General features: G+C 41.6%; 1 protein-coding gene across 1 annotated transcript in view; it reads left to right on the forward strand.

The window, feature by feature from the left end:
* The window catches only part of xylt1 (xylosyltransferase I), a 121,829-nt gene that overhangs the window by 85,231 nt on the left and 18,472 nt on the right, over nucleotides 1-18,126 (forward strand). Inside the window, exons 5-8 of the mRNA XM_050045243.1 lie at nucleotides 214-294; nucleotides 2,498-2,714; nucleotides 3,168-3,344; nucleotides 9,683-9,948. Coding sequence (XP_049901200.1) covers nucleotides 214-294; nucleotides 2,498-2,714; nucleotides 3,168-3,344; nucleotides 9,683-9,948 — 741 coding nt within the window. The remainder of the gene's footprint in view (nucleotides 1-213; nucleotides 295-2,497; nucleotides 2,715-3,167; nucleotides 3,345-9,682; nucleotides 9,949-18,126) is intronic.

The following is an 18,126-nucleotide window of genomic DNA, read 5'->3' on the forward strand; positions in this document are numbered from 1 at the left end:
ATATAAAAAAGATAATTGAACCATAAGGGCAAAGGGTTAGAACTCGAACTGTTCTTTTATTAAAGCAATCAGTAAGAAATGGATTCATTTGCATAACCGTCCTCCAAAACTCACACTGTAACTCTGACATGTGCTGTTTGTCAAAACCAATGTTCCACCCTGCTCTCTCCATATGTTTCCCAGTCAAGAGTAAGTCATCTTCTTCTATTTCAGGACCAATAACCAGCTGGTGGCCTTCCTGTCCAAATACAGAGACATGAACTTCATCAAGTCCCACGGCAGGGACAACGCCAGGTGAGATGCAAATTTTCAAACTTCATTTTAATCTCCCCACAACACTCCCAACCCTTCTCCTGTTCACAGACCGGCTCTCTGTGTTTGTCTCTCTTACTCACACACAGCAGCACCTAAGCGCACACGCAGTGCACTCCTGCCAGCACGGCATGGTCACTGAATCATAATACAATTAGCTCCCATCTGCGGCTTCATTAATTAACCTTCTTGGTGGGGTGAGCTAGCGAGGTCGCTGCCAGAACGCCCTTTTCTGCTGCCGCCCTCTACTTTCTGCCTGATCACACCCCCGCGACAAACCAGTCATCACTCAACACTGTGGGCAAAAATACCCCCGAAACACGTAAAAAATAAAAAACAGCCAGCATGTATGCATGAGTCAGCGTGACTCAGCAGTACCTTTTTCTATTTGCAGTCACAGTATTTTATCCAGTGCTGTTTGATGAGAGTGAAGCTGTTTTGTTCCTGATTTACTTCAGTTTTTAACAACAATAACGATCTCGGTAATCCAGTGCTATATGCATATGCGTGGATGGCTTGAAACTAATTGAAAAATGCATGAGTGCATTTCTAAAATGTCATCTGTGCCTGCGAGCCACAAGGTCAATACATCAACACCGTTCAGGTAACAGAGGGAGCAATCCGACCTGGTCGACCTGAATTTGACTCCCTCTATCTAACACTCGATACCTTCACAGGAGTAACACCATCCATTATGTATGCAGGGTGTCACTCTTCTTGTTGCTGATAAAAGTGCAGAGTGACAAGTGCAAACGACACATTTCTCAAGTCGTTTAAGGTAAAGGATGAGAGACAAATTATGCCAGGGGAAAGTGATGTTTGGACACACAACTATTGTAATACTAAACTAATTATAAGATATGATAAGATATACATTATTGATTGATTATTGTTGTAGCAGTTCAGCTGTGTCCACCTGAGCATATTTTCACTCTACTCTTTTTCAGCTCATCTCTTCGGACAGTGTGTCTGCAGCTCCTTAAAGCAACTTTTAAAATATTAGAGTTTAAAAGTCATTTAATAGTCTGAAATTTGAATTTAAAGGGTTTCATTTATCCATCTCTTTGTCGAAATGATCTCCTCTGTGTGAAAATCCACATTTCTAATGTTACAAAACTTAAAACCTACCACTGAACCTAGTAGTGTCTTTATACTTTATACTTGCACTGGCCTGTTGGCAAAATATATATGAACATAGCTCACTCTTTTTTTTTTTAATTTAACCTTTATTTAACTAAAAAAAAACTCTTGAGGATAAAAATCTCCTTTTCAAGAGTGTCCTGGCCCGAGACATGCAGCACCATAAGTTACAGACACACAACATAGAACAAACATACAGAATAAAAATGTGCAGTTCTAAAACAAGCAATATAAAACACAAAATAAGATTACCACAAAGAAAAGCCAAAAAGCATGTTAATATATACTAGAAATGAACCATAAAAACGCAAATAACGGCATCTACACATGATTACAAAGACCAGCTAAGACACACCGTGACATCAGCATATAGAAGATTGTGTTCAAAAATCCTGCAACAGTGCTTTGAAACGGCCGAGAGGAACCAATGAGTGCAACTTCATGTCCTTCTGCAGAAGATTCCACATATAAGGAGGTGCATACATACATGCCCGCCTGCTGTACAGACAAAAAGACCTGTTTTATGAACAGAGAGCATAGCCATTGTCAATTGTTTGCTTAATGTACACACATAAGTATGCTGGAAGCGGGCCAAGAATAGCTTTGTAAAGAAGATGCCAATGAAAAGGTCTGGAGAGCCAGCCAACCCGAGCATACAGGATACTTATAATAATATTCTGTTATAAAACCTACCTTTATATTTACCTGCAATTCTTAAGAAAGTAAAAGATTTGTCCGAAAATCAGGCGTGAGATTGATTAAAAAACGTCCAACGTACTTCCATTTTACCGGAAAGTAAATAGAAAACTGGAAGAAAATACAAATGAGCTGCTGATTATAAACCCTTTAAATGTAAAACAAAATCTACAGAGTGCTTGTTTTTATGTAAATGTTGTTTTTAAAAGTCTAATTTTCCCGTGCATGTATTATAGTTTTAATTTTCTGCCATGTAAACACACAAAAAATAAACAGCCCTTGCTGTTTGGTGTATTTAATCATATTCCGCAGTCAGTGGTGTCACCATATCTTTATGTGTGCTCGCCAGGTTTATCCGTAAGCAGGGTCTAGACCGTCTGTTCTTTGAGTGTGACACCCACATGTGGAGGCTGGGCGACCGTAAGATCCCTGAAGGCATCTCGGTGGACGGCGGCTCCGACTGGTTCCTGCTTAACCGCTTGTTCATCGAATATGTCATCAACTCCAAGGACGACCTGGTCACTAACATGAAGCGCTTCTACGCCTACACTCTGCTGCCAGCCGAGGTAACACACACACACACACACACACACACACACACACAGACACCTCTTTCACACGTTCAAGTGTTTGTTAAGCTTCGACTGACAGTTGAGCTTTTTATACTTACTCTGCATCGCATACAGAAAGTTTACACCGTTTCCTTTTCATCACTGTGTTAGATATGGAGGAAGAAAAGATATTGGAGGCAGACATACAATCATAAAGTGAAGGCGAGATGTAAAGGCTGACTTTCCAACCGTATACAAGGATTGGATGAGAACTGAATGATCTCTGTGGGGAAATTGGATGTTTATCATGAGCTACTGTGAATTTCCAATCTCTGCCGCTACTCGCTTTCCTCTCTGCGAATTAAATGGTGTAAAAAATAAACGTATACAATCTTCAAATTTTGTCTCTCTGTCTCTGCTCCCTCCTCCACCCCCTCTGCCTCTCGTCACCCTTTCCTGTTCCTCCAGTCGTTCTTCCACACGGTGCTGGAGAACAGTGCCCACTGTGAGAGTATGGTGGATAACAACCTGCGCATCACCAACTGGAATCGCAAACTGGGCTGCAAGTGCCAGTACAAGCACATCGTCGACTGGTGTGGATGCTCGCCGAATGACTTCAAGCCTGCAGACTTCCACCGCTTCCAGGTAACAGTAACACACAGTAGAGGACTGCCTTGGGACTGGAGTCCCGCGGGATCCAACACAAATCTCACGGGAGCGGGCAGTCAAAAAAATAAAGAGTGGGTCTGGGGATTTAGCTGGCGCTTACCAAAAGGATGGAATCAAAAAATGAAGTTAATAAAAGAAGATTAAAGCAGCATTACAATACAAAAGCAATGCAAGGTAATTCTGACATTAAAATCTGACAATTGTACTTAACAAAAGGAAACCGATTGTCTTGAAAGACGTAATCAAATCTAACTATTAGTCTAAAGTTATGTTCACTTTGTAGGTGTTTTCTAGAATTTCAAGACAAAAAGATAAAACCCATGGTTAATTTATTGACCATCTTTCTATTGTGTATGTATGGTCAGAATATTTGTGGGTACGGGTGGGTGTAGACCACACACAGGTGGGAGTGGAATTAAGAGACTTGACACACCAGGCCGATGATCCATCCATCAGCCAGTGTTGGACCATTGTTGAGTGTTTGTCACCATACACTGTGGTGTGTTCAGCACCTTTGGCGGTGGACCCAGTGGACGGTTCAGCTCAGTGCATGAGAAAAGAAATGTAAATGAGGAAAGTAAACAAATGACTAAAGTCAATAGGGCGTGAGGTCGTGAAATTTTTTTACCATTGAGCTCTTTAGCAGAAACGATTCGTTCAAAGTTGTTTGTGTTATTGTTCGCATTTGGTTGTGTTGTTAATGTGCTAACTAGTGTCTTGAATCCGTCCTGTTGGATTTCAGGTTTCCCTTTTTGAATGACGACTACAAACTACTGCCACCTGCTGGTGTGGAGAGTTATTTCCTCTCACGCAGGCGCAGTGCATATGTGCTAGTTGGCCATTTGCGACAGTCTTTGAAGTGTGTTGGAGTGCAGGCAACAGTCGGCCTTTGTCAACACTAGTTCCTTAATGCTGGTTTGATGTGTCAAAGCCTTAAGAAAACAGCCCCATGCAGGTCTTTAACACACAACAATTATAAGGAGGAAATGTCTTTTTGTTTGGCAACCGTCTTTGATTAATCAAGTGGCCCAAAGCAGAGCCTGAGGCGCTGGTAGGGCAGGGCCCATATTTATCAAGAATCACACCTCTGAATTATCTAAGAACTCTTAAATTGATTTATACAAAGGTTCTGGAGGAACAAGTGAATGCTGAAGGCAGTGTCGGGTATCTTCAAATTTTTTGTGGGTCCTTTACATTTTTAGAATCGAAGTTAATTGCTCTTCTGTTGAATAACACCAGGAGCAAAATGCATGATAAACTTATGGCGCAGGTTAAATATCTCCTTGAAATACGAGCAAGAAAGTCATCGCACAGAAAAAGCTGCAGGCAAACCCTCCAACCAAGGACGACTGGACTGCAGTTTTCAGTGAAATTAAGAAATTGTTTTTTTTTTCTCAGGACTACATAAGAACATTATGTTAAATACTAGGAAAATGGACAAGACGTATGTGCACATAAAATGTAACACATTACATATAAGGTTGCAATAGAGGACTGTTTCAAAGAGCCGACATACACTCTTCACTTATCTTCAATAAAGTGGAGACAAAGACATTTATTGAGTAACTTGTACAGACAGTAAAGTGCAGGAGGAACCTTTAAGAGGAACTCTTAAGTGATCATATGATTAATCACATGTATATTCAAGGCAGACACATGTGTTTGCCCGACATGTGCTATATTGTTCATTCTAGTAGTTCCAGTAGCTTTCAGCACGTGATGGCGGCAACAAGTAGCCTCCGAATTGTAGGGATGAAACTACAGGGAATTTGACCGGAACATTAAAGAGAGTATGATGCATGTGTATTAGAAAAAAATAGTGTGACAAATGCAGACAAGCAATATATGATAGTCATGTTATCTGAGCCCCTTAGGAATGCAAAAAAGGAGTGGAATATAAGGAATAAAATACGATGTGGCACGCTTTGAAGGTTGTGCTCAAAGACTGGTGAAAAAAGAATCAGATTTTAGATTTACTTGGGAGAACTACAGATAAACATTCAAGGTAGATTTAACAGCATTTTTATGTCAAAATAAATTAAATCAATAGCCTTTATTCTGACATCTGTGAGTATCAGTAAAAGTAAACCATTTTTACTTTCTTCAGTCTTTAAAATCCTAAATTTCTCTGTTAGTAGTTTGATAGAAACAGGCCCCAGGCTTAAAGATTCAAGTAACTTTTCTGCATTTAATATGTCTAAAAACAACCACACCAATGTTTTATATTTTGTTGAGTGTTCTCATATGCATCAGGGTCATAAATTGACTTTTTATCTAGATCATTTTTAGTAATATTTTAACCAGGTGAAGGACTTTAAGTCATCAGATGTCTGGATTTTCAGTTATCAGAGAAACAAGCTGAGCAAACGTCAGTGGCAACTTGGCTCCAGCCCCTGCTGTGCAGAACAACATTAGAGAAACACTGATTTTTAAAATGAAACGGCTTTATTCGTTGTTTGTAGTATTTTGAATCACCAGGTCTGTTTGTTTTGGAGAGAAATAGATCTCTGCAGATAATTCGGCTCCCATTAAAAACCTTCTGAACATCTGGATTTTAATTTACCAAAAGGTGAGCACACATTAGCAGGAGCTGGGCTAGCAGCCAGACAGCATTGGAGAAACACTGATTTTCAGCATAAATCTGCTTTATTCAGTGTTTATACTGGTTTAAAATCACCTGGTTTGTTTTAGACAGACAGAGACCTCTGCAGATAATTCTCCCGGTAAAAACCTCCCGAACAATCAACACTGAAGGAATCCTTGCAGGGAGAAACTGACTGCAATGACGGCATTGCTCCGGTTTTTTGTTGTTGTTTTGATTGAGAGAATCCTAACAGCAGAACATAGTGTGCTTTTATCTCAGATGAAAGGCTGTATCCTCAAGCAATCAGAGACACCAGATAAACCTGTAAACATGCAAACATTTAAATGAAAAGATTACATCACTTTCAGCGGATGTTTGCAGCGCTCACACCTCAGCTTGTCATGGGAAATCAGCAGCAGTCAATCTCTACATTCTGTGGCCTCAAGGTTTGTCCTCCCACTCTTTGCATCTAGTCCATTCCCACAGCTTTCACAATCAATATGTGCAAAATTATGTCTCGATTAGTGTGACCCTGAGAGGGGGGAAAAAATGTAATAGTAATTAGATCCTCTTTGCCTTGAGTATGAAGGGGAGAGGGGGGTTAGTTAGCTTTTCAAAATGAAAGTGAATGAGTGGCAGTGACTCCAGGACCCCAGAGAAAATCAGCATCGCAGTTTGACTTTTAATGTGCTCCGAAAAAGTAAAAGCTGCGGTACAAAGTGAAAACGTTCTGCCACAGTTAAATATCACTTTGAGTCATATCCTTTAAGTGCCGTGACTCACTTTGTCTCTCCTGTCCTTCACACACCAGTCAAAGCTGACCTCAGTTCTCCCTTCGCCAGACCCCGTCTGCCGTCTGTCTCGCCTCAGTCTCTGGCAGTTCAGTGCCAACACATTACCGCGGGTCCTTGGCACTGCCGCTGGGTCTGGTTGGCACCCTGGTATCAGTGAAGTCCAACCTTGGGAACAAAGCAGCCTTTCCAAAAGCCAGCCAGGCCCCCGGTATTAATAGGACTTAATATCCCATTGAGTGCACGATCCGAGTTTCCCTTTGAACCCTGGCACTGGGGAAGATACAGACAAGTGAAGTAGGCTTCAATTTGGTTTGCAGATGAGACGAGTAATTCAAGGTAGAACTGTCGAGTTCCCCCGCACAGTGATTTTGAAGTGCACTCGCCAGGAGAGGGGGCTGTCCTGAAGAGGGAGAGTGGTGATGTGCCTTTTGTCTTAGTGCATCATTGTTTAGTAATGTGTTTGAGAATGAGGTGCATTTGGGAAGTGTGTTGGAAAGACAGGCTGTGACAGGTCTGTACTTTCAGCCGGCTGCACCGAGGGCATGTCACAACGCACAAAATCCGGATATGTGTAAAAGCCTCCCTCCCTTGGTGTTTCATTTGATATCTGCAGCCGATCACAGAGGGTTAATGCATCATCTGGTGCAGTGTGAAGCCACACCGACATCCCACAGCCGTCACTCCGGCGTGAGAAAGAGTTTTCTTGATTAGGTCTCCTACTTTTTTTTAAGCAGGTTGCACCGAGGTGTTTGGTGCTGGGTATCAGCAAATAGTTTTGTGTCTGGGACTGAAAAGATGTCTTTGTGTGTAGGCCAAGCTGTGGAGGCGGCAGATTTCATGATGCACCATCAAACACACAAGTAACAGCAAGGGTGAGAAAGACATGGGTGGAGTGGAGGAGGCCAGACAGTGACAAATACAAAGAAGTGTTGAGAAAAGAGGTGATGAATGGATGGATAAATACAGAGATGGACCGTACTGAGAGAGCCGTACAGCTGCTGTATCGATTTACACACAGATGCTTATGAGACGTGTGAGCTGTCTCCTTATCTCTCTTAATAATAATTCCTGTAACGAGGCTTTCTGACACAGTTGCTCCATCAAAGCACCCAGAATCCTTTTATCAATAGTTGCATTTAGACCTCTGTCAGTAGATAACTTATTTTCTCCTCCTGTTCTTCCTTTGACATCTGAGATAGCATCAAGTCTTTCTAAATCAATAAAGGTCTTGTTTTGTTGTGTGTTTTTTAACGATTTAGTTCATAAAGTGTAAACTGTAGTACAGATGTTTCCCTATCCAGTGTGCAGGGTATTTAAGATGTGTAGCTCCCTTGTTGATTCAAATATTATAGTGAGTGCACTGTTTCGACGAATAACGTTCCCAGCTTTCCAATACATTAGTTTTTTGGTCTATAAAATGTCATAAAATGGTGAAAAATGTCAATCACTGTTTCTCAAAGCCCAAGACGACATCCTCAACCCAAAGATAGTCAGATTACTGTTGTATAGGTGTAAAGAAAGCAGAAAATATTCACATTTAAGAAGCTGGGATCAGAGAAATGTGACTTTTTTCGTCAAAAAATAACCCAAACTTAATAATGTATTATCAAATTAGTTGTGTTTTAGCTCACAACAAAGTCTGTGAATTATCTGAGTAACCAGGTCATGATTTTTGGAAAGAGACATCGACATCTGTTGAGTTTTTCAAATGCTTTTTTTATTTTTATTTTGGTACTTTGAGCACCACAAGCCAAGTGCCATCTAGTCCCATTATATTGGAGAGAAGGCAGACTCTCTACAGCTGATATCTCCAACACTCAGCAGCTCACACCAAAAACAATCTAGATTTATAAATGGCACTACAGGAAAGAGGAAAACAATTTGTGTTTTTGATTTAGGGGTGAACTGACCTTTTAAAGAGGAACTGCCCCGATTTTTCCCTTAACAGGTCTCGGAGGGTCCAAACTAACTTGTTATGTGAATTAAGTTGTATAAAGCCTTTTGTGGCTCCAGAGGGAGCTGCACAAAGTCTGATAAATGACCTCTAATGATGTCACTATAGTTAGACAGAAGTTACCTCACAAGACCTCTGTAGCCCGCTCCTCATCTCTGCTTGTGGCTACCACAACATGCAGCTACAGCGTAGCCCACGAGAATCTGTGACTGAACTGTTGGCAGTAGAGTTGTATTGTGGGTAATGTAGGCACCAGGACGATGACTGGAATCAGAAATAGTGAGTCCATAGTGAGGGGTAGAGCACTCTTTCAGGCACCTTAAAATCCCTCAAATTAATTTTGCAACATGGACTAGGGTTGGGTGATATGGAGAAAGTCAATATCTAAATATTAGATACCTAATATGACTGTGAGTGCTTCACAACATGTTTACACAATGAGATTTTTGATTAATAATGACTAAGTGGGTAACGGCAAATAATAGAGTTGTAAAAGGCTGTAATACAGCCTTTAAAACCAGGAAAATACTTATTACTATATTACAATATCTAAAATCTAAGTTGACATCTAGGTTAAATATCACAGATTGATCTATCGAGAAATTGCCCAGCCCCAGTCCTGACCCCCAGGTTGGGAACCAATGACATAGACGACAGAAGTTTTAATGCATACAGACCATTTGTTCTGCAAATGAATAAAAAAGAGAGACTAAGGAGAGAGTCATTTTAATTTAATATATGTAATAATTCATTCACATTTCCATAAAGAAAATATTGACCTCCTTTTTATCTGCTACCTTCTGCACCCTCTGTTCTATCTGCTCTTTCTTCTCTCTGCCCACACGACACTTCCACACACATCTAACACATCGTATTTGTTCCCCTGCCATCCTGGCACACCACCATTTCCTAATCTTCTCCTTTTTTCTTCTCTTTATCTCTTCCCTCCCTGCTTTGCTGTTATGTTCCCCTCCCTGTGCAGCAAACGGTGCGGCCCACCTTCTTTGCCAGGAAGTTTGAAGCCAGCGTGAACCAGGAGATAGTGAACCAGCTGGATGCCTACCTGTTTGGACCGTTGCCCCAGGGAACGCCGGGCCTGAACTCGTACTGGGAGAACGTGTATGATGAGCCGGACGGCGTGGCCAGTCTGTCGGACACGCGGCTCACGTACTTCCACTCCTTCTCGCGGCTGGGCCTGGCCAGAGCCGCCGCCTCGCTGCAGGGGAACCCAAAGGATCACAGCTGCAGGTCAGCCTCTATGCAAATACATCACCACTTATCACATCATGACACACCTGCGCCGACATCCACAGGTGCACTTTACTCTCAAAAGCCAGCCACACCTGTGTTTGTATGAAAACCCACAGCATGCTGCACATAAAATGCTTTTGTGTTTCTGTTGATGCATCGTCTCCCTCATGGAAATAGGATAACAATGAATAGTTCCAATCAGCAACTGGGAACTCTGGGTAATGCTGTTCATTGTGTAACATGATACGACACTCAGTCAATTTATCCCGGAGATAATGAGGCTATATGGGTCACAGCATTGAAAGCTGTCCCTTCAGGCCAGTTTATTATTAGTGGAAATGTATGAATTCCAGTGCTGTTAACATACAGTATGTGGTTTAAGTGGAGAGGGAAAACCACACTGTGCTTTCATATTTAATGGCCAAATGGAACATTTAAGCTTCGTGTACTTCAGTCAGGGTTTTCAGCAGCATATGTTCTCAGTAGCATCTGGTGTAGGAGCATTTTAGGTTAGCTTTCCTTTAGTTTCTCTGCACAGCGATGAAACCCAGACGCAACGTGATTAAAAAACAGTGACAAATTAAATATGCTGATTCAGAGCAGAAAGCAGAGGTGTAAATTGCTAATTTGTGTACGTGTGAGAGAAAGCGCTGTGTCGCTCATAAAAAGCATCTTACCTCAAAACAAAAGGGAAAACAACAAACGCGACACCTAAGATTGCAGCAGACATCGAGATGACATCTTTATGCTCATTTTAATGACATCGGCAAACATTAGGATGACTTCACATGAGACAGGATAACAGAAGATATACGGAGCACAGCTTGAAGCAAAGCAGTTGTTACAACAAGATATGGAGACACGCTGTGATTGGATCTGCTGCTGTTTTTGTTGGTAGTCATCCAAGCTGCCGATTCATATTGTTCCAACCAGGAAAGTTTTAGAAATCATCAGGGAAACTGACTGATGGGATCTTTGAGTGCAAAGTCACTCACTGCTGTGGAGGAAATCTACGAGGCAACGTGAAAGCAATCGCCTCATGTCAGCTGAGATGGTTTGCTCCAGTGCCACCCGCATGCCTCCCACCCCGCTGCATTGTGGGTGTTCTGTAAAGTCCTGCGGGTAATGCTGAGCAGAGAAAGGAAGCATGTTTCCATCTGTTTAAACCTCAAAACCATCTATCGGCTACAGCTGTTTCTACTCATGCATCTGTTAGAAGACAGAGCGAGAGCAGACGAAGGTGGTCACATACATGCATGTTTATGTGTTTTTGTCTTTGAAGGCGGGTCTCTAAACCGTCTCTACTCAGCATACATTTGAATCTTAGTTTTTAGTGCAGTGCACAGACATCCTCCCCGTCAGTAAAGGAATGTGAAAACACCTCTCTGGTGACAAACTTTGCACAGATACAAGTCAGTGTAGTCAAGGTCAGACATTTTAGGAAAACATAAGCAGAAGAAAAACACGTCTTTGAGCGGAGAGGGACTTTAAGTCTCAAGTCCTCGTATGCAAACTGCAAGTCAGGATAAAGTCTATGAGGTGTCGGAGTGCTGGCAAAGCTGTTTAACAGGTGTTTTTTTATGGAGCTGTGTCCAAATTCTTTTATTGCATTTTATTTGGGATGACGCTAAGTGAACACAGATGAAAAGGCGGGTTCATGATAAAAAAGAATGATTTAGGTGCCATGTGCCAGCTTTTTGGAAATGACCAGTAGCACAGCAGGACTAATACCTGCATCCAAAAAATATTCCATGTGCTGCACAGTTACAAACGATTTTTAACCCGTTCCTGAAGCTGAGCTGTCTCTTCATTGGTACATTTAAATAAAAATGAGTATATATTATATCAGTAAATATCAACGCTTCTTTCCAATATGTTATGTTATCTAAGGGTAAGGAAAAACAATCATAACTTGAGAAAACAGGTTAAAAAGAGTCCAAAACCAAAAATAAATGTTTGTCACACCACAGAAAAATGTGTTATTAAGCACCCAGCCAAATTGGAATGATTAAGAAAGCCGCCAAGTATATAAAATTATGTTTCAAAGTAATGAAAAAAATAGGCAGGATTCTTTGCTCTGAGATGCTGGGTGTGTGTCTGCTGAATGTGCTGAAGCCACGCCCACTTTTAGAAAAGTTGCAGCCTCTTTGAATTGTAGCGCTACAATGGATGTGTCATCTAGCAGCTTTGTTGGCCTTGTGCAGCCATTTATGTTTTAGCCACCTGAGCCAGAATCAAATTCAGAGCCAGAGGACACTGACCTGCCCGAAAGTCAACCTTATTTTTTTCAAACTGCAAAGAATGGTGTAGGGGCGGGGTTTATGCTAAGGGTTGCTTCACTGTGTCATCAACCAGGCTTTTTGCCCTGCCCAAATAATCCTGGACACAAAAATGGTGAAANACCTGCCCGAAAGTCAACCTTATTTTTCTCAAACTGCAAAGAATGGTGTAGGGGCGGGGTTTATGCTAAGGGTTGCTTCATTGTGTCATCAACCAGGCTTTTTGCCCTGCCCAAATAATCCTGGACACAAAAATGGTGAAAAACAGTTTAATAGTCTACAGTTAAGTGCTGTGTAGTTCCCAGTGTTTTCAACAAGTGTTTTCTAACATAATGTGTTACGATGTAAACCTCAGATTTTACTTTGCCCCGACTTTAAGAGTTCTGAGAATACCATCAGGGCAACTGCAAATGAAGTTCAATTTTATATTTTTCCTAAAGTCAGATGCTCTGTGACTTGAACGTAATGGCAAAACATGAAAAGCACAAACTAAACTAACATATCCATGTTATGTATTATTGTCATATAATGTTGTCATAAACATTTTCCAATGTTTAATTGGATGTCATTATTTAACACAGTGCCAGACGGCCGCACCGGTCCCGCCTGCTCGATGACATGTTCTGTCATGAATTAATCACTGCAGCACAACTGGGCAGAAGACATTAATAATAATACAGTTCTCATAATCCTGGGTGTGACATACAGACAAAAAGGCATTGCTAATGTGTTGCAAGATAAGTGTGTGATATTAGATGATGAAGTTTGTGAGCAAAAAACCAAGAACTTGCAACTAAATAATGTGAGATGAGTCACAGCTGCAGTGAGGCATCGTTAAAATCTTGCTGGAAAAAAAGGAGAAATAAAAGGTAAAATGAGCCTCATGATTTTCTTTTAATTCAGCCGCACTCTGGTTTATAGGTCTAATCATTAAATACACTGTGTGTGTATATGTGTGTGGCATGCTCATACAAGGCCTGTCTGGTGTGGCATCATTTGTGTTTTATTGATCTGTAATTTTACTGATCAAGTCAGGTAATTAAACCGATCAAGGTACGAAGTTGCAGCAGATTTGTCACTTTGTGAACTTATTTCGTATCCAAGTCCTGGTCTGAAGTCCAAAGTAAAGTGTGTGTGTGGCCAAAGGCCATAATCACCTGTTAACAAAGGGGGGGACCATTTTTAACGTACACTTTCTGCGACCCAACACTCGAGGGGTGCCAAGGTTGCATTTCCCCCCAGGAGACGCTAATAGAAACTTAACAGCTAAACTGACCTTTTTAGGGCATTTTAAAACATATATCTCAGATCAGGGGTTTTAGTGAGCGCCATTTGTGTGTAAGGGTGTACACATTATGACGTTATTATGACAAACTATACCATGACTTTTTTAAATTACCTCTTAACGACATTTTATGATATATTATATGTCATCTTTAATGACATGTTGTACTATGACTTTTTATGATATTTTTATGACATGCTCGCAGTCGACAGCAATATAGCCTGCATACTGTCATGCACATATTACATTCTAGTTTTCCACTTTTGATCCATGTGAAAGTAATAAAATACAGAGACAACACAGTGGTTGATAGTTATTGTACCAGAGAACACTGATAAACCGAGATGGCTCACTTTAGATTAATTTCCTGTATCTGTGTCACGTGGGTTTCGCCGATGCCCCGCCCCTTTAGAAGACAAATGGCAGTTCTGAGTCTGTTCATTCCAATGAGGACAGTAAATATGAGCACAGATTATGACTAGTTCTTTTGCCCTATAGTCACCAAATTAAATTTTTACACTTTTTACAAGCCACATATTGATTATCACATATCGTTTTGATACTGAAATAGCAGTTGTTTTAGGACAGACAGAGCAGGAGAAAATTAACTATGTTCGAGTCCTGTCTTTTTGCAAGATCTGGCAACACAGACTCTCTTCTCTGCATTGGGAGTCGGTCACTGCAGTGCTGCTGACGTCACTTTCCAACTGCATAAACAGAAATCCTACATAGACTGATGCGTAAAACCATGAATTAAAAGTTAAAACTGAAATAAAACTTGTGTTTCTTTAGGTAATAACACTATAACCATTAATATTTAGCTGTTTTTAGAGGGGGCAAAGACAACATTGTAAGACTGATATGATCTTGCGCTGGGTTGATATCAGATTTTAAGCTAGGAGATAAAAACAAGCAGCAAAGGAGACCTGAAGTATACACCATTTCATAACATTGGCGCAGCTTGTGATGCATCGTCTTTTGTTGTAGAGAATGTTTGAGTGTAACCACAACAGCTGAGCAAAGGCCTTTGCTGTGGTACGGCAACACCACATGGACAAACTACATGCAGAACTGAAGTACACCGTAATACTAGAATGGGTAGTAATAATGAGTTTAACAATAGTGTTGATAGTAATAGTAATTAAGTAGTTTAAGTTTATATATTATTAAGATTACACTTGTTATTGATTATGGGTTCATTTTGAGTATATTTGAATATAGGGAATGATGTTTCCCCTCCAATATATGTGAGAATTATGGCTTGGGTGTGGCCACATATTTTGCATGCATGTAAAAACATGCTCCAAACAAACGGATGGGTCAGCCTCAGATTGAGACTGCAGCAGGAGAGAGGAAACGGCCACAGAGACGGATTTGGCTCTTTTAGCAGCCCGCTGTGACTGGATTGGAGAGACTGTGGAGTAAAAGCCTGAATGGAGCTTCTGTGCAGGCCAGGCTACGCCCGACCCTTTCTCACCGCCTCTCACACTGGCAGCCACATCTCTTTTGGGGAAAGACAGGGGCAGAGGGAACGAGAACCGAGGGACGAGGACAGAAAGCAGGATGAAAGGAGGAGAAGAGAGGAGAGGAGTGTGGAGGGGATGGCAGATGGGAAAACAGAGACGAGGAGAAAAGGGAGAAAGACAGAGGGAAAAGGGAGGAGGAGGGGAGGGAGTGTGCTCTGCTATCCTTGTGGGTGTAAATATTTGCTGTTCTGCTTGTCAGGGTAGCATTTACCGGGACGGGTTGACTCCTGGTCCTTTAGTGGAATACTGATGAGGCCACGGGCACTGGGGAGCAGGGAGGGACAGTGTGTGTGTTAATCTGTGTGTGTGTGCAAAAGAGGGAGAATAAAGACGAACTCAAGGAAGCAGAAGAGACGAAGGATGAGAAATCTGGGCGCGAAGGAGTCAGAGAGCAGCTGTGGAGCGTTCCCCAGCAGTGCCCACCCTGGCCCCTTTTTAGTTTTTCCAGAAGTCACTCGGGCTGGCTGCCCCCGAGGGCCCCGGCCCTCTGCCACGTATGAGGCGACGCACAAACAAACAACAGACTAATCAGAGGGGCAAGACCTTCGCTCGGCTTCAGCTGACTCGATGACCCAGTTCAACTTTGTTTTACACAGACTTGTAATGTGTTTAGTTGGATTGTCTGTGTGTGTTCAGAGCTCTGACTAATCTGAATCTGCTGCCAATACAGCCCATGACTATTCTGTAATTTTCTGTGGCAAGCAGAACGCTGCGGTCTCGACTGTCACATGTCTTCTTTAACCATCATTTCCACTTCAGAACCGGAGCACATGTCGAAACATCCAGCACACAGCAAAGCAATAATTAGCAGAGAAGGAGCTTGTTATTAACTTAGTTAGAGGTACTCGGGCTTTAATAAAATGTTCACTTGTCCATTATTTATCTTTGATCTACTGCAACAGTTATGTACAACCATAAAAACAGTTTATTAAAGGGATACTTTGCTGATGTCAATCAGTTTTGTATCATAACAAAGTGGGTTGTATGCGTAAATGAACTGTGGTAAATTTCCCTCCATGTTATACAGATCTGCGTGATCATCTCTTATCTCAAATCGACAGACACAAAGGGTATAGAGGCGGATTGAGAGAGAGTGCTACCCCTCTCTCTTAAACTCAGACCGAACTCCGGTAAAACAAGGCAGTGCTGATCAAATTAAACCAAAATTGTTACTATACTGCCTGTTTTTCTTTTCCTTTATTGTCTTCAGAAGCAAGTGCAGTGGTTCCCAACTGGTGCAGCCACAGGGTCCAGATTTCTCTTTAGTCATTAGTTCAAGGTCCATAAAGTTAAATGAATTAAGCATCATACTTGTGGTTGGCCATGTCGTCGAGCTAGTTTGCTCTCTCTGTTACATAGCTGTCTGTCATTTACTCACTCTACAACAGGACACGACACTTTAAAATAAAAGCTTGTGCTGGAAATTCACTGCCCTTCAAAAATAAAGTGTTTTTTACAAACTTGACAGTGGTCCATTAAGAATGGAACCGCAACCCACCAGTTGGGAACCCCTGTTTTAGTGCACTGTTTGGCTGTAAACCAAGAATTTGTACAGGAAGTGGGCGCCATACTGTTCCCTGTATTGTAAAAATGGAGGCTGAACAGGGACTGAAACTAACACCCGCCATGCGTTAAATGTGGGCAGATTTTCTGTATAGCGAGTAAAGGGCCGATCACACCTACAGGTGGCGCTAGAAACGCGGACGCTTCAAAGACGCTTGAAATGCCTGAAACGCCCTTTCTCCTTACGAGGAGCGCCTGTAGAGCGGGGGTGCATGCGCAACCGGGCGATCAAAACATTGAAAATGGACCCAAGACGGAGCTATGGTGCTACTGGCGTCTGACGCCCAAAAGTTGAGATTATTTCAACTTTCAGCGTCTACAAACGCGTGTCTAAAAAGACACCAGAAATCATAAAAAAAATCATCATAAAAAATGCTTGAAAACCAGTCCGACGCCCCGTATCATACGGAATCAATTGTTTTACTGGCGTCTCATTTCTAGCGCTCCTTGTAGGTGTGATCGCCCCGTAAAGCTATCTGTCACACTGGGGGGTAAATGTTTGTACCAAAACAGACAAACTATGCTTAGAGTCTTTACCGTGTTGTGGTGTCATCTACAGTCGTACTGCTTTTGTCCTCTACTATCTGTCTGTGTTGGAGATGTATTTGACACTCACACAGCAAAAGGGAAATCATCCTGCATTCGGGTGCACCTTGTAAACTCTGAAATCTACACTGGACCTAGCTCAGGATCTAATCAAAAAAATCTGTGGTTCAATCACCCGCTCCTCGAGTCTGCATATCAAAGATTCCTTGATCAAGATATTAACCCCCAAATTGCTCTCGAAGGCTGTTCCATCCATGTATGAGTGTGTTTAAGCTGAGTAGCAGGTGACACATTGAGCGGTAGCCTTGGCCATCACTGTGTGAATGTGTGTGTAAATGGGTAAATGTGACATGCAGTGTTAAAAGTGCTTTGAGTGCAGTTCCATTTACCATTTACTTGTAAATGCAGTAATCTTTACTTAAACGGCTATGAAGGTTGTTTAAAACAGGAGAGTTTCTATTTTTTTCTTGGTTTCCTTGCTGAAATAGATCTGTTGTTACTTCCTCACTGTTTCACTCCAGCATTTTTAATAATTAGATGCTAAAATTGTAATAATTATCCATGTATTTTGTACATAGGCAGATTTAAAAATTTCTATTTAAAAATCAAATCAAGTAGTTATCAAAAAAAAACAAAAAAGAAAGAAAGAAAGTCCTGGTTATCCAACCGTGGGCTTCATAACCAACAAGCAGTGCTTAATGAGAATTATCAGCATGGTCCACACATGTCTTTGACCAATTGGTTTTCTGCTAAAGGTCATTGAATTAATGTCCACCATGTCACACAATCACACAGAGCACATTGACTCCCTACTAACCTTCACTGCGAGCACGCATTAGCATCCAGCCACATTAGCATGTCCAAGGCCGGTTCCTTCCAGACGTTATCCAGATGAATCTAGATATCCTCCTCCTCTTACACTGTTGGCCCCGAGAGGTTGCACAGCAGGTAGGTCAGCACTTATCAGGTTTGCTAA

Source organism: Epinephelus moara, chromosome 5 (assembly GCF_006386435.1).
Source record: "Epinephelus moara isolate mb chromosome 5, YSFRI_EMoa_1.0, whole genome shotgun sequence".
Taxonomy (NCBI): Eukaryota; Metazoa; Chordata; class Actinopteri; order Perciformes; family Serranidae; genus Epinephelus; species Epinephelus moara.